At 40.0% G+C, this 25,079-nt stretch overlaps 2 protein-coding genes across 8 annotated transcripts in view; both read right to left on the bottom strand.

The window, feature by feature from the left end:
• The window catches only part of LOC146657301 (uncharacterized), a 36,342-nt gene extending 24,074 nt beyond the window's left edge, over positions 1 to 12,268 (bottom strand). Inside the window, exon 1 of the mRNA XM_085425286.1 lies at positions 11,886 to 12,268. Within this exon, the coding sequence (XP_085281412.1) occupies positions 11,886 to 11,977 (92 nt within the window). The 5' untranslated portion in view covers positions 11,978 to 12,268. The remainder of the gene's footprint in view (positions 1 to 11,885) is intronic.
• A 7,910-nt stretch (positions 12,269 to 20,178) lies between these two features.
• The window catches only part of rhobtb4 (Rho related BTB domain containing 4), a 38,341-nt gene continuing 33,440 nt past the window's right edge, over positions 20,179 to 25,079 (bottom strand). For all 7 annotated transcript variants that reach the window (XM_085425284.1, XM_085425282.1, XM_085425285.1 and 4 more), the window contains one exon: positions 20,179 to 24,667. In XM_085425284.1, the coding sequence (XP_085281410.1) occupies positions 24,489 to 24,667 (179 nt within the window). In that variant the 3' untranslated portion in view covers positions 20,179 to 24,488. The remainder of the gene's footprint in view (positions 24,668 to 25,079) is intronic.

Here is a 25,079-nt window from a genome sequence, read left to right as displayed (position 1 = left end):
CGGGCTCCGGAGAGGCCAGTTCATGTCTAATATTGTTGTTGTGAGCTATTCTGGGTTTTTTTCACCAGGTATGGTTTAACTGCTTCGTTGTCATTCTGAAAACTGAAGCTGTTGCCAGCCTGATGTTTTCCAGATGATATTTTATGGTGGATCCAAATCTGATGGTACTTTTCTACATTCATAATTTAATCAATTGTAACAAGATGCCCAACGCTAACGACTGAAATGAAGCCCGAAACTACGACAGAGCTTCCACTGTGTCACTGTGTGTGTTTTAAAGATGGCTGCAGACACTCACTGTTGAACCTGTTAAACAGTGACAGCTTTTAAACTGCAAACTTCAAATTTCATCACTCTATAAGATCTGCTGCTACTAATTTTCCATCTTTTCTTGTGTAATTTGGCACGCCTCAACCAGCCTTTGACAAAGAACATTTCTGATGAGGCTTCAGTGAACAGTATATGGATCAACTGAAACACTAGATGTATTTCTCAGTTGCTGTATCAGGTATTTACAGATTTTTTTTTCATGTTTTTTAAGGATATGATTTTCAGATACTGTTCATCTCCTTTTTTGGTCCTTCATTTGTCAGTTTCCTAATTTTTTGAATGAGATCATACACATACCAGAATATGCCAGGTTTTCAGCTAATAGCTCTTTGGAAATCACCTTAGTGGTACAAAATTATTATTTTATGTTTGTCAAACTGTGTTATCTTTGGCATTTTCATAGCTTCAACTAAGAGAAAAGACAAACCACTGCCTCTTTTCCCCCGCAGGTCAGTGATTTAACAAACAAAACACTCTTGTGAAAACTGTCAGGTACAATGCTTCGCTGAAAATGAGTGGAAAAGCAGCCAAACAAAATTTCCAAAGAAAAACTCTGAAAGACCTTCAGAAAACCTGGAGAACTGTTGCTCAGGGCCACTTTAAAAATTACAAGGAAGTCTGGTTCCTTGGAAGAGACATACAAAGAAATCAAGTGTGGCTCATGATTTTTGCACAGCCATCTATTGTTCATTGCAACATAATGTTGATACGTTGATGAAGCCAAGAGGCAAAAAAGCTGAAAATAACCACAAAAAAAGGTTTTTGCAATGATGGGGGTGAAATCTTATTTCAACAAGCCAGGTACCCTCTAGCAGTTCTGTGGTTTATTAAGTAGGGTGTAATATCCTGCTGCTGTCATTTCTGATGAAGTTAATACTTAACTATACCTTTCCAAATGAGATCAGACTGAAGTACTGCCAAATACAAAGAGAAGTGTATAGCTATGTGTGAGAGTAACTGAAACCATACTGTCATCATAAAACATATGTTGTCAGACTTTAGACCAGCATATAATGTCTGGTCTATTACCAGTATACTACTGTGTCAGACGTAAAGCTGGCTCTGAAGAGGCCCAGCTATGACGTGATGGTGATGTCTTGCCAAGACTTTTGACCTAATAATAAAACCATGCCCAAGTCCCAATCAGCAGCATGTTTTTATCCTAGTCAAGCAGACCAGATGCCATAGTGGATATACAGTCAGACAATACTTCACATACAGTGAAAAAAAAATACCTTTCTAGGATGTCCTGTGAAGCAAAAAGTCTTTAATGTTTTAGCATAAAACCCTTTTTCACTGGCATTTTCCAGTTAAACAATGAAAACTATACAAGCTACTGAAACAATGCACAAAATTAATGATAATGAACTAATTAGTGATAAACTGCAAACAAAAGATGAATTCAGCTGCCTGCAATAATCCTACCATATTGACAGTAAATAGAAGCAAATGTTGCCTTTTGCTCTACCAATTCTGTTTAATGTGAAGCTGTGAAATATACCGTATCATAAACCATCATTAATGCTGAATTTATGAAATTAAACAACTGTCCCACAGGAAGCATTTCTTCAAAGCATGAGGTCAAGAGCAAACATGAAAAATAAATGGAAAATCTTGACCTCTGCAATGAGCACATCCAGCGGTTTTGTTGTGTCATGTGGTTCATTTTATTAGCATGGAATGGGTTAATAATAAAATCAATGCAAAGTTTTCTTTCTCAGTGATTACAAATCTTTATCCTGTAATGATTGCTCTCTTCTGGGATACGCAGCGCCCCAAATTAAAATGAGACAAAGAGTCACTAAATGTTTGATGATCATTAACTTCCAATGTTTTTTTTTCATTTTCTGCTTGTTGAAAATATTTTAAAGGTCTCACTGAAAGCTACCAATAAACCTGCACGACTCCAGAGCTAATTGCTGCAAAGACCACTGTTCACTTAGACTGGTTGAAATACTTAAAAAACCTTATCAGTTTGGCTACATAGAGGACAAGGTCACATTTTCATGCTTGCATCTTCTTTTCTTAAATATTGTGATTTCTTCATGCAGGCACTGCTTAGGCAGCACAAAGAAGCCTGTAGTTTTTCCACCATAAGCAAATATCACTTACATTGTTTTGCATTTCTGGTAGGGTAATGCTCACACTAAAGATGCCTCGTGTTTCCTCCCCTTTCAAGGACAGCTGTGCAATTTTGAAGCGTAAACACTCGCCTGTATGACCCATAAGAGTTTCTCAGATCCACCCTGTGAGCAACGCTGACTGATCTGTATAATACTTGACAGGGTGGAGAAAATATCAGACTCCCCTGGAGACTATTACAGACCACAAAAGCTATTTGGCCTAGAGAATATGGTAAATCCAAGAGAAATGACAGAGGCGACGGATGGCAAAATTATAAGAAAGGACTGCAAGTGTAGCTAAACATAATGTAAAATCTTTGGCGAACAAACAACAGATTGCATAGGCAGAGGGGGTGAGGGAGAGACTGAATGGAATGCTGCAAGGAGGAGGGGAGGGGGTTTAAAAAATCTGCTCTCAGCAAAACACGGAGCCAGAGAAGTTTAGAAAACGACAAACTAAACAAATAAGTAATTAAATCACTGCCAAGGACCAGTGAGAAAAAAAGAAAAAGCAGCCCTCCCTGTCATAAATGGAAAATATCGGGGGGACAGACAAAGAGACCAAGATAGACAAATATTATGCTGCCGTGTAGTAAGTGTCAATCAAGGTCCTGAGACAGCAATCTTGCAACAAATGCAGACAAAACACAAGATTAACGCTAAGACTACAAAATGACACAGGCGGCCAGCAGCGCGCACTATAAGATCAAGCGATCAACACCTGGTTTCACGTTACAGCCTTCAGTTAATCTACAGATAGCATTAACCAGTTATGTTGCAAGCAGAGGCTGCACACATTGCAATTAACTGTAATGTGTAATACAACCCAAGCTTTAAAGAAAAGGTAGCTTAGTTGTGCAGGCAACTGTTCCAGTAGAATATGAGAACAAAATTTACTACCATCACGCGATAGTGCACGTCGCACTAGCAAAGAACGCAACCCGCAAAACACGGTAGCTTTTCCCAAAGCCAAACAGCATGCATTGATTCAGCAGGGAGGAAACTGTCTCGAGCGGAAACAAACAAAAACTATTTTAAGTTATATTACCGTTTGAATAAAACTTAATATAACCCCCTCTATACTTTTATTTTTACTCAACAACACAGCAGCACTTAAGCTAAAAACAATAGAAGATGGATACAAGAAATTCAGTGTCGTGACGGTGGGAGCTTAAAGAGGGACGGGGCCACACGGTGGAGAGTTATATTCTGGTTGGAGAAGAGACACTCAGAGATGGGTTCACACTGGGGAAAACGATGAAAAGCACTAGGGGATACACAAAAGTGTAAATGGGTAGGTTAAGAAGGGCGCCTTCAACAATGGCGCACAATGGGAAGCAGTCAAAGTGTATTGGAGGTTTCCAAGGGGGCAGTTGGAGTATGTGGTTAATGGAGGGAAGAGTTTTGATGAAAGTAATACTGTGAGTTGTTGCGAGTCTATATGGGGTAAATCGTTATGACTCTGGAAGGTATATAGTTTATCTGGAGAGGAGAAGAGAGGATAGCAAAAAATCTTCTAAAATCACGGTCCACTGGGATCACTCTGGCATTTCCTGCCAAAACTGTCCAACAGCACCACACAGGCACACACGTACACAACACACACACACACACACACACACATGTAAGCATCCTCCCTTCTCTACATTACAGTTATTACAGGCTCATTGAAAACACGATGGCATCTCATCTTCAAGCATTTCCTTCAGTTAAACAAAGCAAACTCTCAAGTATTAAATACCCACTTGGAGCTCATTTAGCCCGTCCTCTCTGTATCTTCTCTTAATGCTTTGATCTTATTCTCATTGCTCTTCACCCCTCCACCTGTCCTCTTTTCTTTTCTCCACTCTATTGCCTCTTTAAGTTTTATAATTTGATGGCTCTGCTTTTCAAAAGACTTTCATCCGGACCACCCTTCAGGGCTGATCTTCCATCTGCTGCAACTCTTGGTCCTTCCTCTCACATACTGTCCTTTATTTTCTTTTAACTTTACCTCATTCATTTGCAGTCCCTTCCCATCCTGCTTAGTCCCTCTTCACTCACCTCCCTCAATTCATTCACTCTCAGCAAACAACCTAGCTTTCCCACCAGGGTCGTCAGGACAACAGAGCCCCCCCCCCCCAACTTTCCACAAGGACGCACAGCTCAATCTCACCGCCAGCAAGTGAACAAACAGGGCAGGAGAAGGGAAAATAGAGTTCCCAGTCAAAGTCTTGCATTCTGTGTTGCTGCGAAATGCTAACATTTAACCCACACAATGCCATCACTATAAACAAGGAGCGCTTTTGTAACTGTGGTAAAGTAGGAGCAGTTGCTTGAACAAGTCGGCAAGCACAGCTCATGAAACCTGACAGTGTGACTGTAGGAATGAGAGCCCAGTGTGTCTTCATTAAACCTGTTTAATGTTGTTCTGTGTGTATATGCATTTGCATGTGTCAGAGAAGTAATCCTGAAGGAAAAAAGAATGAAGCTTTACTCCTTGATGTGGCATAAAAAGCCTAGCTACTATTGGAGTTACTACTAATGAATGAATAGTTACAGTTCTGTGCCTCTCAGTGTTGTGCGTAAAGTTAGAAAACAGTTCATAAAGAAGTTCAATTTAGAGATAATCATGAACTAATCACTACCTAATTACTCGATAATATAGTATCTCCTATGTGGTTATTTTAATCATCTACTATAAAGTCCTGAATCAAGGTACTAATGAACACCTTTTCCGGATTAGATCCTTACTGGTTTGTTTCTAACCGAATAAAGATTTGTGTGGTAACCAACCTTTAACTAATAACCTGCACAATTTATCGCTATTATTTCCTTTCTCTTCCTTAATAAAGAATGTTTGAATGCAAAATCATGTATTATAGCAGGCATAGCTTAATTTAAAAAATTACAAGGTATAATAAGTAATAATATGTAACTCATTAGAATCAATATGGACCTAGACTTTTATGGCTTTAGACAGTCTAGGCCACACTGGGAAACTTCATAGTTCTCTTCAGACCTGGTGAGGTGAGTAATTTAAGCGCAGAGAGGATATTCCTTGTAAGAAGTTAAGACTCAGGGGTGGAATGGGTTAAGAAGAGGGCATCTGTATACTGTGTAAAGCCAAAAGTCAATACTGACTCATTTTTAGCTTGTACGAAGAACATGCATATACCTGTGCTTATTTGGTAGGTGGTGCTTAGAACAGAAAGGACAAAGAGGAACGCTGCCAGAGGAGGGCTGTCTATTTCGAAATTCTGTTTGTGTGTGTGTGCGTGTACTTGGTAGTTACTTTCTGGGACAGCCACTCTGCAAGCCTGAAGTGAAAATGGATGGATGGATAGATAGATGGTTGGATGGATGGATGGATGGATGGATGGATGGATGGATGGATGGATGGTTGGATGGCATACTTAAAAGCAAGGCAGGATAACATCAAAAACAATCACAGATAATAAGAGCCTGTCAGTAACAAAACCATGTGGACGGTTGCCCTTCTACAATTGTTTTTGCAATAATTTAGACCCAAAATTATGGGAAGAGAGGCGCCAGGGTTATTGTTTTAAATAATTCCATTTACAATAGGGACTTTGTAACCGTCTGACACTGCTTGTCGTGTTATGCTTGGCACACTCAAGTCAATGAGCCACAGGAACATGACAAATTGTCTCTCTGTGCACTTTTTTTTGCAAGATCCAAAGCAATGAACTTTAAAACACATTCTTACTTTTTAAAGAAGAACTGTTCTTTTTAGATATTACTTCCGATCATGCAAACGGGATAATTTTCTTTTTGCTTTTTATTTCTCCAATAAGGCTCTGCAGGGGTGAATTTTTCTTTGCCTTCTTGCTTAGACCATCCTTAGTAGTTGAGGAAAACCATGTGGAAGCCCATCAGTTCTTTCAGCACTTCTCAATATAAGCATTGCAACATTATAATAGTTAGGTTACTCACATATCTTTAATTTTACTATATGACTGTGATTATACTTGTGAGTTGTGGTATATCACATCATTGCTTACACATACCCCTAAAAGTCCATCGGTTGGCTTAGGACACACACGCCACACTCTGTATTCATTCTCATCCCAATGTTTGAAGAAACACTAAAATACAGATGTCTTTAGACAGCTATCAGACACGCCCTTGAAAATAATACCCTGGCTATGTGCGAGGCCCATTAGCTGAACAGGCAGTCCTCCCTGATGTTGCTTCCATTTATCATAACATGTGCATGAAAAGAAATCATACTTCCACAAAGTTTTTCAGCAGAGTCCTGAAGACTTATATAAAACAATAAGTCATTTGTTGCCCCCACTGCTGTAGGCACAGAAAAGGACAGAGCTCCACTGGAAACAATGGGTGAAATGATGTGAGACACTTGAATGAACAAAAGGAGAATTTGAAAGAAAGGTCAGTTGTAAAGTAGGATTGACAAAATACTTCGAGAGCTTTGTTTACCATGATCTTAATACCAAACCTTTGCTGCAATGGAAAGAAAATCTGTGGGATACAATTTCTTTTATTAAGGTGAGAGCTCTTTACATTGTTCACAACTGACACCTGAAACCAAAATGAATGGCACGACAGTACCTTGAAACATTAATTACCAACATTTTCCATTTTCTGTGTGGCAGCTATGAGTCGCACTTCCAAACAAACAACAGTTTGCACACTTAGAGACCCAAACATGTGAGGCCAAACAGGTAGAATACACACATCCAGTGTCACGGTGTGTAGTCATGTCTCACCATGGCTAAACCCTACCATTACCCTGCAGCTTTGTCTCAGACCCTAGATGACTCTAAACAACATTTAAGGGAGAAGAAAGCAGTTGTTTAGTGATAACTGCTCAAATCATCCCCTAAGTTCATCTAAACAGGGATACATACAACAGCCATTATAGCTATCATTGTCATCATCTTCAAACATGCCACCCACAAACTTGCTCACACAAGCAAGCGACACAAGCTGAGGGTACTGCTCTGCAGAAGCTTCAGCCTACACAGTGCAGTGGAATTGTTTGTTTTTCTAACAAGACAGGAAATTCTGTTGGAATAACGTTAAACAAAAAGCTGATAGGTATGTGCCCCAACAGATCACTTGTGTGTATGATCTTTGTCCTAATGTCACACAAAAAGCACTTCACCGGCTCCAGTTGTGCTCTGATCAGCTTATGTTAGTGTTCAAGTGTCGCCCCCATGGAACCCACCGGATTGGGCCAAGTTGTAGTCTTAGTGTTAAAGGAAAAATAAGTGACAGGATGTGGGTTTCTTTTGATAAGATTCATGCCTCTATGTCACAAACAAAGCTACTCCAAGGTACGGTACAGGTCGCTGTGACAAAGATTATACTGTCACGGTCCAGTGTACTCACCTCTGATGTCCTATTTACAGTACGCTGCTATTTATATTTTAGATCAATGTGTCTTGTGTCAGTGAGCCTGGAAGCAACTGTGCAACCTTTGAAGCCTCATCCTGAACAGTGAAAGGAAAGGGAACCAATCAGACTGCTTGGGTTCCTTCTGTGGGATTTTACAGTAAGGTGACCAGCAGGTATTGTTTCAACATAGAAGGACGTGAGGTAACGTTGCACAATGGCATGTGTGTATGAAAAGCTTGAACTGCTGTGTTTTAGGGGGGTTTTGACAGGTGGGTCACTGTGGATAATTCAGGAACTGAACAAAAAGCAGAACGTGTACAAGGAAGTTTAAGCAGGGATTAGCTTCCTGATAACAGTGTTAACTGTACTTTATTACTATTTACAGGCAGAAGAACCGAAGTGTGCACGTTCACACACATGCAGCCCTGCAACACAGGTGTACTTCATCTAGAAAGTAACTTTAGACTCAGGGACTGTTTAGGTGTCAGTTAATCATACATGAGCCTGTGGAACTTTTGAAGCAACGCAAAAAGCCTATGTTGCAATAAAGGTAGTCCAAGTTATCATCAATAGGAGAATCCCTTCACAGGAGATTAGAGGCCTGGGGAGGAGGGATAATGTGTTGCTAAATGTAAATGGCTGATGCTGATTTCCTACATTTCCCACTGACTTTTGAAATCTTATTAAAGAAATGGTAAATGGACTGCTACTTATACAGCACTTTTTTTTCTAATCCATTTGAACGCTCAAAGCGCTTTCTTGCTACAATGCTCATTCACTTATTCACACTTTTTCTATGCTTACGAGCTTTTAACCTGACATCCACATAATCATACTCCAGATGATGCATCAGGGGCGACTCAGGGTTCAGTATCTTGCCTGAGGATAGCTTGACATGTAATCACAGGCTAGAGGAGCTAGGCATTATTAGAGTACTATCCTACTACTACACACTGCCCCAAAGTAGCAATACAAAGAAAATGATTAATGTAACAATAAGTAATATTCATTTAACAATTTACAAGCAGCAAAAACAGCACGCCAATTACAATTTGGGCAGTTTTCCTGACGAAACTGGATGCCTTTAAATAATAAACGTCACTTGTGGCAAATTTCTATTTCAAAGCAACAATGCTGAAACCTAACACCTGTAATTCTGTGACCATTAACATTTGATGACAGATCGCCTGGCTGTTACACTTCTGCCAAAAAACAGATCACAAATGAAGGTATTACATCACTCAACAATAAGTCATTTCAAACCAAAGAGGGAATTTTTTTTAGCAGCTTAGGAACAATTCCATACCACCTTAATGACAAATATCTCTTTAATGAATGTAAATATTGGATTATCTATAACTAGAAAAACAATCAAGAATCAGCCAAGATTGACTGCTGAATGCTCTAAGCACAATGACTCAGTTACTATGTCACTCTCAATGCTATTTATGCAGCACATTTAACTACATGAAAATTCAATGTATTTTCCATAACAGATAAAAACATAAAAAACAACTACTATAATGAACTCAGGTGTTTACTTTATGTGTCACTACCTAGCTGCAGTCATCCCCTGCAAGAGAATTAAGTGTGATCTGCAAGAATAATGTTGATAAAAAAAACAACAACAATGTGTTAATCTTGCCCAGGGCCACAGATGTCTAGATATAGCCCACACTTTTTCTGATGAAAACACTCCACAACTTCATATGAATTCCTATCTTATATGATTTGCGTGGCTGAAACAAAAGCATAAACATTATTTTACCTCCTGCTTGCATTCCGAGGTGCTAGAACAACAACTTTGTGTTGTACAACATGAAAAGCAAAGGTTAGTTATGTAAATTATGACTTCTTACAATTCATAAGATTGCACTGTTGTATTGTAAAAATAGATCTGAACTATTTTCTTTTATTTCTTCCTTTTAAAAGGCATGCAAACACAGCTTCTGAGTAACACAATTGGTAGTCTTGAGTGGTCCAGGAGACTAAGCACAGACCTCCAAGGCTGTCTGTTGAACAGAGAAGTCTGAATGATGGATGCATTGAAATTGCCCGTCTTTCCTTCAGAGTCTCGCCCACAAAGGGTCTGTTTCCCATTCAGGACACAAGGTCATTAGATAATACACACGAGGATCGCAAGGCCACACAGTGGGGCGGGATCATTCAGCACAACAAGCCTCCGCAAAAACTTCTTGACGCCTTAACTCAAGTAGTCTCTGCAGGAAGTATATGCCCATCCAGAAACAAATATACTGATGTGAAAGCTCACATACACATTGAAATTTCACAGATGGTTACACATGCACAAGGATGGGCTGAATAGTTTGACAGTGGGAATCATGACATCATCATGTTCCCCTCCCACCTCGCTATTCAGTCACAGCAGAATTATTTATCCTTTGAAAGCGGGTTAAATGAATGCTTAGGAATGCCCTTTTCTTTCTTTCTTTTTTCTATTTTTCCTCTGTTGTAATCACAGGCATATGCATCCACACATGTTTGTAGATTTGTTTTAGGCACCTGGTTGGCAGAGACCCAATCAAGATTTTGTTATTCAGCGAAGCTGTGGGGGAAATGTCCTCAAATGAGGAACTGCTGGTTCAGTGAAGTGTCAGCATGTCAGGACAAAAAGTTATTCTGAACATGGAAACTTTGAGAGGTTTGCCAAAATTAAGAAAGAGTGGAAACTGAGCAAGTTATGCTCTGGATGTGGAAAAGTGTTTCCACTCCATTCGTGAAGCTGTCAGATTTCAGCTTGTCATGGTTAACTCAAAGCGCTCTGAAACTCATTTCCTGAGTGGCGTTGTTAGTTCCAAATTGAAGCCAGGAAGAATGTAGGAAGAAAGTGGGCGGGGGAGAGAGGTTTGAGGCAGAGGGAGATGAAGCAGGGATGGACCAAGTCTGTCCTCTACTTCCACTTGGGCACATGCTCGAGCTGGGGTCTTGGATTTTTTTTTCTTCGTCAAAGTGAGTGGATGTAAAGCAAGAGAGGGGTAAATTTGCATGTATTTAATTTTAACTTTACTGAGTATAGCCTGCAACAACATGCTCATATCAGAGGATTACAAAATGCACAAGCACACACACAATGTGCATGAAATTTAAAAAAAAAAAAAAAAAAAAAAGAGGAAGGGGAGTACACAATAAGACTGACACTGTTTGTAAAAGAAGGGTAGATCACCATAGTGACAGATCAGCCAAACCCTATGGCAAAAACATGAGTCAATGAGTCAAGTGTCAGATGCTCAGGTTACATGGGCATGATCTCAGTCCAGCATTCTTAGAACCTAATAAATGTATTTCTTTCTCTTTTCATTAGTCTGTTAAATAATCTGAAAACTAGATCTGACATTAAAAACAACTGATTAAATGAAACTTTCCTAAACTGTGAATTTAGGTTGAATATTGGTTCTTCATCTAGCTACACCCCCCGGCCAGTAAGATTTCTCCTAAAACTTTGTTAGTCATCTTCGCTATTGCTCTACATTAATAAGTCTCGTTGCTCATGTGGAGTTACTCATGCATGCAGTGCTGCCTTTCAAATTAAGAGGCCTCTGCCTGAAAGACAGCCCATGTCATGGATCAGCACATCTGCAGAAAGACGATCCGGCAAAGCCTCACAATTCCTGGGGGAGAATAGCAAAGTCACGGAGATCCAGGTGCCGCGCACCGAGCCACACCAGCAGCCTGGCGTGCGTAATAAAGCAATTAAAAGTGAGTGCATCCCTTTGGCAATAAACCACCCTGCGTGCACAGGACTTGCAAATACATAGCAGGCTGTGAGCTATCTCTGTGTTGGCCACCTCCATATCCGTCACTGGATTAGCTTAAATCTGCCCTCTTCTTACGCAAGAGGCTGTTTTCCATCTTACGCGCATGGAAAACAAGATGGAGAGCATGAAAGTTTGACTAAAGTAGCGAACTTTACTTGAATTTCTGACCGCGTTATAAAAAATATAAACGCTAACAGAACAACAAAGTCGGAGCTCGGTCTGCTCTTATGAAAAAGGATAAACTCAGGTGTGGCTGGCAGATGCAGATTTGTGTAAAAGCAATATGTGTTACCAGCTCGTGGAAGAACGGGGGTTGAGGATGTCCTCTTTGGCCGTGAACAGCGACAGGCTGTAGGTATCAAGGTTGACCGTTCGCTTGCTCATTGTGGCAAAAGTTTCCAGACCACTCCCGCAGCTTCTCTGTTCACGGGTCCCGATGCGTCTCGGGGTGGGGATTAGAGTATTTTCTGGAGAACAGTCGCAGCAGAAAACTGGGGTTCGGCCGAGACAAAACTGCAGCAAATGTGTCCACGTTCATTCAATGTGGCCCTTTTAGGTCCAAAAGGAGCGATCCGTGCAGCCGCTGCGCACTCACAGCGCGGAGGAGACTGGGACTGCACACGGTCTTTGTGCAGCTGGTTAAGAATACGTTTTTATGGGGAGCGCCCCACCTCCTGTTAAGAGAGTGGAAAGCCTAATGACTTCACTAGCTGGTCACTTGGAAGAAAAAGTGTGCAGCAGAGGAACACGGCCACTGAGCTGCACTGTTCGCGAAACAAAGAGACGTTTTCATTTCCCAAGTTAATAACTGGGCAACTTGACGAAATTTATTACTTAACTGATGGACCACAACTTGAGGCAATTCAATAAATATAATTATTTTGTTCTAATTGTCTTTTCTCCCTCACTATAATGTTTTTGATAGCAAAAATGGGAACAAAAACGAAACACAATGGGAATTTCTGATGTTTAGAGGGGCTATGGGAGAGTGCAGCAGCCTTGGATCTGTCACTCTCTCTTTGTCTCTGATTCTTGTGAATCGGACACCTCTGGTCCTTGGCAAACTCCGCAGAAGCATTTTACAGTGAAGGCAATCTCTCAATAAGCCAAAGAAGGAACAATTTCATGGGAGCCAAGTGTGAAGCAGGCTGTGGATTACACACACACAAAAAAGCAGAGGAGACTGTTTAAGTATTTAGCTGCTGGGGGCCTGTTCAGCTGCAGCTCAAGCAGGGACGCACACACTCACATACGCACATAAACTGTCCACGAGCTCGTAAATACACACACTGCCATGCATTCATGCACAGGCTCCCACATGCACACTTACACAAGCTGTGAACTCTAAGGCACTCCCTCTTAACATGCAAACACACAAATGGATGTGCACGCACACACATTCACACAGTGGTATTTGCCTTTGGGTCAGTGGCACAGGAGTTTAAGATCTTGGATTATGGGAATGTTCCTGAGCTCTTTAATTTACTTAGCAGTCATTCTTAAGTAATCCAGGACAGATGCAGAGGATAAAAGTCACAGGTTTTTATGTTCTGATGTGTCAGGCTCAGGTTAGGTATGACCACATAAATTTCAACTTTGTGTCATGTTTCCCCCCCTAACATTTAATATGCTTTGCAGTGTTATTCACTGCTAAGGTTAGACCTGGAATGGCTGAGTAATCCTTTTGAGAATACTGACACAGTCACTGCTATCACTGATGAAAAAACTTCCCTGTAAGGCAAAATGTTTCCAGTTTCATCTCTTGGGGTATAAACTTTGCTTTACAGTCAGAGAAGCAGTTAATAGGTCTATAACATTAAGCATATAGATGAGAGACAACTGCACACGTGTTTGATAGAGAATAGCTTTGTGATGTTGCCATCATTTGAATAAACGCTGAAGTACTGATACACAATAGATATGATACTTTTTAACTGTGAAATGTCACTCTGTCACTTTTTTTGAAATGATCTCCCTACAAACCCTGCGTCTGGTAAGCCCACAGCAAGCAGCACACTCAAACTCAGCTTTTTTGGCTAGAATTTGCATGACACAAGGACAGGGGCCGTGACATCGCTATACCACTATTATTGTTACAACTTCCTGCTATTAGAGGCTCTCCTGCCCGTCCAGCCTTTCAACTCTTCAGTGTGGATGTGAACTGCAATGCTGTTATGCTCCAGTTCAGAAAACCTTGGCATTTCCTCTGCTTGGGTGCGGAGGCAGCTGTTGTTGGAGATGATTCTATGTCCAGTGGGGATTTGTGTGTGTGTGTGTGTGTGTGTGTGTGTGTGTGTGTGTGTGTGTGTGTGTGTGTGTGTGTGTGTGTGTGTGTGTGTGTGTGTGTGTGTGTGTGTGTGTGACAGCTAATGGGGATTTTCTCTTCTTTTACTGAAACTTCTTATCCAGTTGTGACAGACCTTTTGTTCAGTTTCCTGCTTTCCTGACAAAGTTTAAACCCACTGGTTTCCTTAAACTAATAGTTTAAGTGTGAGTGACAAAGTGCTGAGTGGCCCAGTCAGAAAAACATCCTCTATGAGTTTCTTACATTAGTCTTTAATTCAGAATCCACTCATAGATGTGTCTCTTTCTTTTGTGAAATCAGTGATTCTTCCACTAGCTTATAATTGCATAACACAGAAAGCAAAACTAATTTCTGCCACGAAAAAGCAGAGTTTATTACACGTAGTCATGGATAGCTTCAAATCTCTCCTGGAGTGCATCAATGCTTGCGTGGCAGGTTTATGCGTCCTTCGACCCGATGGACGGTGTGAAAAGGTCAGAGATGCATTTAGAGTTAAGGGGTCACAGCTTGAGCTTTTTTCCACCCGTTTTTTTCTACACTTCAGGAGTAACATGTTTCGCATTAGTGGTGACGGAAGACTTTTAGAGGTAAGGACCTGCATGCCCACTCATGTGCGATAGCGTGCTGCCAGATTATTAGTGTCTGTACACTTGCAATGATTTTAAATCGTCTGTTCATGTCATAAATACAGCCTTGTGTTGTAAATTTACTTTTATACAATAAGAGCTGCAGGCATGTCTCCAACCTTTTAACTTCCCTATTGCACTATATTTCATACAAGTCAGACCTTGCTGAATATGATCCTATTTTCTATGCAAATCATTAAGTGTATTAAGCTTGTCCATGCAAAGTTGTTTAAGAAGTTCGTCTTCTTCTCTGACAAATGCTTCACATCTTCAAAGGATGTCTGATAAGTGTTCATCAGGTACTCGAATGTGCTTGAATTACTGCATTAATAGGTTATCATGTATTCTTATGCTTATTCCAATTCTACTTATTATTTTATTATTACAGCGGATCCATGACAATTTAGAATCTCTGTCTCACCTCTTCTTGCAATAGCAATGATCATTTCAGTATTTCGTTTCAGTTTTGCTCATTTTTGATACTGAGGTGAACATAGGTGAGGCTCACGAATTGCAGTGATGAGTGGAACTGAGTAAAAGTTACACAGGTCATACTAAGTGATATGTCAGTGAGGCACATGCATATATCTAAAAGCTGAACTCCAACATGGTGTAACATGAAAAGATAAGTGAGGTTGATTCAGGTTCCTGGCGAGTTTTACGAGCTAAGTAAATGACTGAGCCAGGTAGAAGTTGGAAACAAAAGAAAAGATGGAGTGTTTTCAGCAAATGCACTTGTTGTTTGTCTGAGAAGAAGCGAGAATAGTAGAGCCAGAGCTCGGCACGTGTTCTGTGAATCTGGATGTCTTCTCTTTGGGCTTCAAGCTGAGGTCACTACTCAACTATGCGCCTTCACAACAACCTTGAGATATCTTTCCCCTGGGCTTCAGTGTGAACACAAATGTGTGCATGAATCTAAATGTCCATGCACGTGTTTTGTTCAGTTCTAAATCACATTGTCACTTTTGCAAAGGCTTAAAACAAGCGATTTTCCATATTGACCTGCTATTTTCTCTTTACTTTGTCTCATTAGGAATAAGAGTCAGACTTCTTCGTCGGTTCAACATTACCTTACCTAACTGAAATACAGCACTGTGCAAAAATCATGTACCACAGCTTATTTCTTTTAATTTTGCAATGCAGCAATTTAATAAAACGTGTCTATGCATACATAAAAATATGGTATATATGAAGAAAAACAGAACTGATACAATTCTAACAAACTTGAAAGTCAATGTTTGATATGACCACTTTTATTTTTCACTTGAACTCTGAGCTCTCGTGTAGTTTCTTTGAGACGTGTTTGGGAATAGTTCTCCAGGCTGATGTTAATGAAGAATGGCTTCCTCAAAAATCCCCAAGAATGGCTTCTTGACACACGTCCTTCCAGAGAGACCATTTCACTGACCATACTTCAGTGAACAGCAGATGATTGAACTGAAGGGTTAGATGCAACTGTCTACTGCGGAAACTGTTCATCTGCTGTACATATATATATTTATTAGGGCTGCTACTTCTTCTGTTGTCCTCATTTACCAAGATAGCCCAAATTTCTGGATAATAGGTCTTTGTGAATCACCCTGTTAGTGCAAAAATGCGATTTTATTTCTCTGAAGCTGAGGTGTCTTTGTGTCAAGTTGCTACAAACAAAATGCCCAAAGATACAATTTCACAGTGGTTGTTTGCTAAGTTGTCTGCTATCCGTGGACACAGAACTGGTTCATCCCTTGAGTCAGGTGTCTTTTCTCACTTTGGATGAATCATAGATCATCAAAACAAACATTTTGGGACCAAAATCTAAAGAATCAACAGTGGCTTATGACTTTTGGACAGTACTGTATGTCAAGCCTAAACAAATGACAGGGCTTTGCAGGACTATATAGAGAACATACATTTGTGTTTAAAATTGATTTCCATGACTGCTTGCCGAAATAAAATAGCTCTTAAGTTCGTCGACAGTGTGAGAATGATATAGGTTTCATGAAATTTGCTTTGAGAGGCCCTGATTTGAAGATGTGTTTAGGAATTTGGGAGGGGGTGGGAGTTTTGTCTGAGAAGCAGACCTTGGGGAGAACTAGACAAACATCATATAAATGAAACATACTCTGAGGAGGGCAAAATAAGGAATGTGCCATCACTCAATCATTGTAAGTAAATTAAGTACATTTGGTAGTAAAGGTTTTCTGCATTAAAAAAAATAAAATCGTAATATAATGTAAGTGAGATAATAATGTAAGTGTGTCATTGAATATTTAAAAGCTTAAAAGCCCCAACACCCACATTTGATTCACAATAGAACATAAAAACATATCAAATGTTTCCACTGATGCATTTGACTTTTTCGTGAACCATATTAGCAGCAACATGTCTCAAAGAAGTTGACAAGGGGTCAACAAAAGACTGAAAAAGTGAAGTAACTTGTCTGCAAACTTTAGACACAGTTTGCATATGCATATGATCAGTTTATAAAAGTGGGTTTTAACCTTTGGTCCACTAGCAGTTGAGGTGAAGACCCAAGTCAATCAGTTTGTGCTCTTCTCCGCTGAACAACAAGGCATTGTGCTTTAAATACATCTCATCTTATCTGCTGCAAGAGAAGCCAAGGAAATGAGAGCCAGATGTGGTGATGTCAGCACACGTCTGTGACTCTAAAGTAGTGCTCAGTGATGCTGTGGTGCAAAAGCAGGGGCAAAGTTTGTGGGAAATATGAACACAGCCCACAACTGACACGGCATTAAAGGTCTGTAATCAGTGTTCAGATTGATGCTGGTGACCGTGGAGGTTGAGGTTGCTGCTACAAAAAGCTCATAAGTTCCTTCGTTTTATAAGAAGATGAAAGGAGAACTGATACACGTCATTGGCTGTTAAAATTTGTTGGTAGACAGCTTGACTGGTGAGTTTTAAAAGGCTGTGATTGTGACTTGCACGCACTCACGCAGGCACAGATCAGGAGTGCAAATGGATGTGGAAATTTCGCTCCCTGCAATCACCGCGTCGTCTTGTCACGAAAGTTAAAGATCATCAGCCAAATCGCTAAACGCGTTTCTGTGGCAGCCTCGAGTTTCTGTGGCTTACTGTGATCCCTAACCAGACGTTATTAAAAACCTCAGCTCGCATCATCTTGATCTTGATGATGCTTGTTCAGGTGTTCGCTTAATGACAACTGCTGATTCAGTCTTTCTTTCATAGAACACTTTAAAGACACAAAAAGACTTAAGATAATGATTGGATGTTGGACAGAATTTCAGGTATTTATTGGACTAAATTTAGCCGTGACATCATGAAGGTCTTGCTTCAGAAAGAGCTGGGATCAGCCGACACATGGAAGATTGTGCCAGAAACTCCAGACAGCAGCCACATCTTTTTTTCTTGATTATAAAGTTTACGGCTCATTCGAGACACAAAACTATTTTATTGCTTTTCGGTTGACTTCTTTTTAACACATACCTATTTCTTTTCGAGGTATTGTGTCTTCTTCTAATAAACCTGTGCATTTATTTCTTTCCACTAGGTGGCACATGTGCACCAAACTGACGTTCAAACAAAGCCAAAGATAATATAGAAAAGGTGAGAGAACGGCTTAAGGTTTGTTTTGTTTTGCTTTTTCAAATTTAATAATGCAAAATTCCTAGAATTTACTCTAGTGGTCATTTATCTATATCATAGCGCATTGGTTTTAAAATACAGGCAGGAAAGGTCTGAACACTTGGAAACAGAATACTGGAACTCTGCTTCCTCAAAATAAAGCTTTACAGTGGGAACATCACATCACAGAAAAGCGGAAAACCGTGTTACTCCAGCCCCAGCACTATTTATGTATTTAATAATACACTGGGCATCAGATTAGTTAATACTATGAGCACTATGACGTATTCCTCCTTGAAACAGATGATTGTAAAAATTTAAAAGAAATGGCCATCAGCTTGTTTTCAAATGATGTTTTTTTTATCACTCATTCTCATTTGAGGACAACTCTCACTATTTAAATAAAGGCTTCAGTTATAGTGGTACCAGCCAGTTTATTTTTACTTTGTTGGTTCGGAGCTGAACCTCCATTTGCGGCATAGATTCAAAAAGTGTTGGAAACACGCAAACGGTTTGTGTGCAGCTTGTCGCGCTGTGTGTCTGCTAGCTGAAGGTCCAGCTGCTGTCCTGAATGTCATAGCAGAAACTGAAACTCACACCAGGCAACATTTTTATAAACTGCTATGAGCAGGTGCAAACTGTGGCAGCTCTTAGCTGAAAGGATTGACACTGGGTGTGGGCTTCTGCTGCCATAGCCCATCATATGTTTTGTGTTCAGAGATGCTCTCCTGTGTAACTTGGTTATAATTAGTGGTAATTTCAAAAATTACACTTTCCTTCCTATCAGTTCAAAGCAGCCTGTCCATTGTCCTCTGACTTCTGACATAAAGAGTTATGGGTGACAAATTAGTTTTTACCTAGAGAACTGCCACTGACTGGATATTTTCTCTTTCCGGGACAATTCTCTGAAGATATGGTTTTTGGGAAAATCCCAATACACTATCTTTCTGTCAGTCTTGTTATTACAGACTCTTAATAGAGAAGAAATCCTCTTTATGTTGGAAATCCACTGAGAAGCTTTATCATGAGAACAAACAAACTAAAAAAAGAAAGACCCACAATGACGTCCATTCCAGGAAACAGCAAAAGATTAATAGTTTTAATAAAATTCATGTCAAACATTAAAATACTGAAATGGCAAAAAAGAAAAAAAAACCTTTTCTCTACATTTCTTTTTGAATTTATTTTTTATACAAATCACAGTGGTTCAAAAATATTACAAAATTTTCATTTCAAAACATTTTTTGCAAAAGCAGCAAAACATTCTGATTGTTGTAAAAAAAATTTGAAAGCCCTTAATAGTTTGTGAGTGTGGTGTGCTCTTTCTTTTGCCTTTTATTGTAATAAACACAATAACGTACGCAGTACATGTTATTAAGTCGTTTGAGTCGATGGAAACAAAAGTGCATAACAATACTATACAGTATATATGATCCACAAGTTACAGTATAGACCAGGGGGTTAATTCACACCATGTCTCTCTATATGAACACCTCTCTTTTCTTATACATGAATCTAATGAAGAGATACAGTGTGATGAGTAGTTAGAAGATGACAGGTTATGTCCAGCTGGGACGTGTATTAAATTTACAACACTTTATTGTACTTTGGAGAGTACCTACCTTCATTAAAGCATAATGCAGAATAATACAGATGTCACAGCTAACATCTGCCTTCAATCCAAGCAATCATTCACAGATGCAGTTCCCCAAATAAAAGGATACTGAAATAGTGGAAGCAATAGAGTGCACTACAGAATTTGTCTTAAAGACAAAGATTAAGTAGAGAAATGGAAAATTAAATGATATTTTGATTTGGATCAATAAAAACTGGTGTGTATATATATATGGACAGCATACTCATCAGACACATAATAGTCGGCTACATAATAAAATGTGCAGGCACCTGAAAAGGAAATGTTACTCTAAATTGCTGGTTTGCTGGGTTTCTTGGTTTATTTATGTCATCCGCTGTGTAGCTTTTGATGACGTCACTTAGAGAACTTGAAAAGCTCTGTATGTAATCACTGGAAGAATTGACTCCAATAGACTGTAACTACTTTTTGCCTGAATAATAACATTAAAGAAACATAGGTCACTCCACATAAGCTCTAAGATGCTGCATATCAACCTACATTTATTTCTGCGTTCACATGTGTGTTACTTCTTGGCTTAACTGACTTTACTTTGTGCCCGGGAGGCTGTAAGTGCTGTGCCGTCAGCCTGAACAGAGCTAAAAGAGTGAAAATTCACTAAAGGCACAGGAGGAGAGAGACACCAGACACCAAAAACAACAACAACAACAACAACAACAACAACAACAACAACAAAACCCCAATCCCCCCCAAAAAGTGTTCTCTCCATCACCAGGTGTTACAATAAAATAGGGAGCTCAGGTCTCCAAGGAGGGAAGAACTGCTCCATCTCAAATAGCAGAGGAAAATGTGACAGTAAATACACTGTGATCAAGATAGATAGAGAGATCACGACAATACAAAGGAACTCTACCGCCAGTGTGACAACACATAACTTTTGCCTGTAGGAGTCAGTGTTGGGCAAATGTTGAGCTAAATAAAATGAACAAAGCTTACAGTTTTGGCTCTCCATCACTCCCTCTCTCAACTGCCTCTGGCCTGATGCTCCCTTTCTCGATGCCCTGTCACCCCAAATTAGCTTTCAAATATAATTACTGTTATCAATATTAGTGTTTTTTATGATTTCTATTTTATACATTTCCCACAACCCTGTCAACCTTCAGCGTTGTGATCCCCAAACAGAGTGACAACAACAAAAATTAAGAAACTGCTGTATATGTAACATATATCTAACTGCTGAAACATGCATCATGCCTTATACAATTCCTCTGTCATTACATGCAAACTAAATCCAAACATTACTCTTGGCTTTCAGCCGTTTAGCATCATATTCTTACACTGGATTATAAATCCTTGATTTCAACTGCTCTCTTTCTTTTTTTCAAGATTAAAGAAAAAAAAATGACAGAAACAAGCTTCATTAAGTTTAGTAACTACAGTAACAGCACACATGGAGAGCTGTAACACTGCACCACAGGAACAGATCCTCTGCATTATTTTATCACGCTAACCTGTGTAGTGTATCATTTAGAGCTGGATGCTACCTTCAGCTGTGCAGAGCTAATTTAGCCAAAAGGGCATGTGCATAAAGCCACATAGCGAGGAAAAGAGCTACTGTGGAGTTCAATGCGTACAAGACCTTAAAGAAGCTGAAGAAGTTGTGTCGTCCATCTCGTCACTGAGATGTGGAGGATTTGAAAGACTTGAGTGGAAAAGTCATGCTACAATCTTCAGGTTTACAAACAATCTTACACAAGGATCAATCCATGCTAAGTGCAGAAAAAAAGAGGTATAGTATAGACACACGAAAAAGTGCATTCCAACTCAAATGTCATTGTAATGACAAGGGTAGGCCAGAAATTAACTTCACTCCAAAAGTGGTTGCACCCTCCCAGCGCACAGGCCAGCCAGCGCTAATTAATAAAAAGCTTTGCTTTCTCAAAAACAGTGGTTTGGAAGTTATAATGCAATTGGTGTTGTTGCTACCACTCAGTCATCTGGTCAGTGGAAAAAAACGTAACCATGACGTGAGTCCCGATTCAGAGAAAACACCTTACTCTAAGGCCAGCATATTCTACTATACTAAAAAAACGTTTAAAAGGCCATTTGTCTGCATGAAGTAAACAGAAGGCCAAAGGATTTTGCACAGGCAATCGTCTTAAAAATCCTTCAATAAGAATAATAGCTGAAGATGCATGAAGGATCACCACAGAAAATTTTACAGTTATGATCATGGCCATTGTCTACAGTGTCCTTCATGTCGCTGACTGCAGAACCAGTCTGCAGCTTTAAACTAAGAAGCTGCTAAAATCCCACTTTAGTTTCCAGTTTTGTCCATCTATAAGGCACCTGGACCAAGATAGGCTTAATGGGGACATACTAACCATTAACACCATTAAGACAAAAAGATTCTATGAGAAACTTAAAAGTAAGTTAATCAAAAACAGTCTTTCCTCTTCTTCAGGTCTCTTTTCTAAGTTCTCAAAGCCATGCATTGGGATATTTTTAACTATCTATGCATTTATTCAGGATATGTGTAATCCTGACTGAAATATGCTCACTTTCACTCTTTCTGGAGATGAAACAGCTCAGTTTGCACTTGAGTCTCATGAGGTCCTACTCAACTTCTACTTCAGGAGCTGACAATGACTTTGCACGGTAGAACAGACCAGATGTCTCACACAATCTATCTATCTAGTGCCTGGGTAAAGCTGAGGGGCGCAAACCCACAAATAGAACAACGTGCTAATAGAAATTCATCAACACATCTTTTTTCTTTTTTTCCCTCCACAATCAGTACGAAAGCCTGACAAAATTAGCACCCTCAACAGGAAAATCAGATTTGCTCTCATACGCAGCAATATACTGACAAGTTTCTTGAAACAACGATCACGCCTCCGAATTCAATCTTGATTAACGAAGCAACGTAGATCACGTTGTTTTTGAATCAGAAAGCAGCAAAAAAAAAGGTTTGTAACTGCTGTGGGTTAAATCAGACAAACCACACAATCTAAATATCAATGACCTATTATGACCTCTTACAGACTGTTAGTAAAGGAAGAAGAAACAATAAGGGTTAAAATGCTCCTATGTCAAAATTTAAAACCCCTCCTTAAATTTCTCCATTCTCTTTGCAGGTAAACACAAAAAAAATACACAGGTTCTTGAGTGTGTTCTTCCGAACACCGTCTTACTGTGTCTTCAGCACCATTTTCAAACTGAGCAACAGAAACGAAGGCAATGTTCAGAAGTGACGGTTTTTCTCCTGACACCACAGATTAGAAACACCACCCATCCAAAGGATTCAAATATTTTTCTGCCTTCTTCTTCTCCTACAATCACTTTCACTTCTCTCTTACATCCCTTCTTCCTGAAAAAGAAAAAGAAAAAAGAAAGAAAGGCAGGAAGGAGGCAGAAATAAATAGAAGAAGAAGAATCACAGCTTTGGTATTAATAAATCTGGTGATATATAGTTGTTGTTTTGTTATAAATGCACTAATAACACTGCAGGTGCTGAAGTTTTGTTTTTTTTAACACTGCAAGGATTGAAGTTATACTGGCAATCTCATCAAATGAAAGTATAGTGCAGAAGACACAGGCCTAAAATCCATTAGTGTGAAAGATAGTGTCAGGGCCCTGAGCAGTGCTGCCCCTAGTGGTGTAGGGGTATAAAGGCAGGCTGGCTGAGGTGCTTCAGTGTAACATAGTGGTCGTGGACGTTACAAGCGCAGTTGTTTAATACTGAATCCATCATTCCTCCATGGCGGAGGTATCAAGTAAGGCTGGCCCTCTTTGCCCCCTATTGCTGTGGTCATTCGAGGGTTTCGAGCTTTTTGTTTAGTTTTTGTTGTTTTTTTGTGGCTTTGTGTGCGCAGCAAAGGATTGGGAAGTGCACGGGTGGGTGATAAACACCAAGAACCACCACTTCGGGATCACCGAAGGCTATGATCAATCCTCTTGACAGGAGCATTTTAACGTACTAATTGTTTTAGAGTTCCCCCTTGCCAGCAAACCTCGGCTCTAGATTTACAATCACATCTCGTGTGGTTGTGACGGCAATCATCAGCTTCCTGGAAGTAGTATGCGCCATTTCACCTGATAAAAGTTTCCTAGAAGGCGCCAAACATAAAAAAAAACAAAAAAAAAAAACAATGTTGGAATAATAATTACATTGTCAGTGTCAATTCCTGGGAATACAGTGCTGGTTTTTTTAAGGGGGTGGAAAATGGGCATAGGTCTGTGTGTGCATGCTAACAGTCTGTATAGAAGTGAAGGCAGAGGTAAGCTCCCCCAAGAGAAGCCGCAGTGGTCAATGTGTAATAGTCATTAAGGTCAATGTGAAGGATGGAGACTGAGAGAAATAGAGAGCCCTTGCTCCCAGTCCAATCACTCACGCGGCTTAGACACTGTGAGTGCTGGTGGAGGGACCGAGCTCTTCTGGAGGGACAAAAGGGGCTGCACTGCAACCTCAGGCCATTATCAAACAGGGCGTTTGGGAAGCACTCAACTTGGAAGCATCACTCGATCACAATATACCGCACACATACAATCACACCTCCATGCACATACCCATGAGTTGAATCCACACGTGTCACACAGGATAGCAAAATGCATTTGTGTGGTCACCCACACTTATAAAGAGGCACATACATTCCCCCAAACATGCTGACATCCAGGCATATTAGCTCTGAGGGTCATTTATCCACTAATAGAGGGGTTCGGGGTAATTCTCCTCTATATGTGTGGAGGTGGATGGGGAGGTGCAACTTTCCAGGTTGGGGCGCTTTAAGAGACATGTGGAGAGGAGGATGGATGCCTCCAGAAACACCAGCCCCTTTTGGTGTGTTGCTTGCGCAAGATCTCTTCTTCACGTTCACGTTCCTTCTGGGAGCGCAGGTAGCGATCCTCTTCCTTCAGGAACCACACGGGTGGCCAGCGCTGCTTCTCAAAGTGCCTCTGGTTTTCTGCAGAGAGCAGAGCAAAAAAAAAAAAGGCATGAAAAGAAAAAGTCACTGCAGAAAAAAAGCAACATGAAAACTCTCTGTGTCATTTCAAGATCTGCGCTGATGGAATTAAAGAGTGGTCGAGATCACCTTTTCTGAATAAATGGACATTGTTTCATTTAATTGGTTTCATTTATTCAGTACGGAAATAACACAAAACTTTGGTTTGGAATTCAAATCCTTTTAAAAAGAAATTATTTTAATTGTGATATAACTGACTGAAAACGTTTTCTTCGTCAAAAAAAAAACAGTAGGTATGCAGCCTCAGTGCTTATCCAGACAAAAAAATATTTCAGCCCTCCCACTCCAACCAAATGTTTGTGATGATCAAGTCACACTGTGTTGCAGTCCATTAGCAGTGTGTTTAACCCAG

This window comes from Rhamphochromis longiceps, linkage group LG12 (genome assembly GCF_057381845.1).
Source record: "Rhamphochromis longiceps isolate RC_006_pf linkage group LG12, R_longiceps_female_GT1.1, whole genome shotgun sequence".
Classification (NCBI taxonomy): Eukaryota; Metazoa; Chordata; class Actinopteri; order Cichliformes; family Cichlidae; genus Rhamphochromis; species Rhamphochromis longiceps.
Note: the sequence above shows the minus strand (reverse complement) of the source record. Positions and strands in the feature narration are given on the sequence as shown.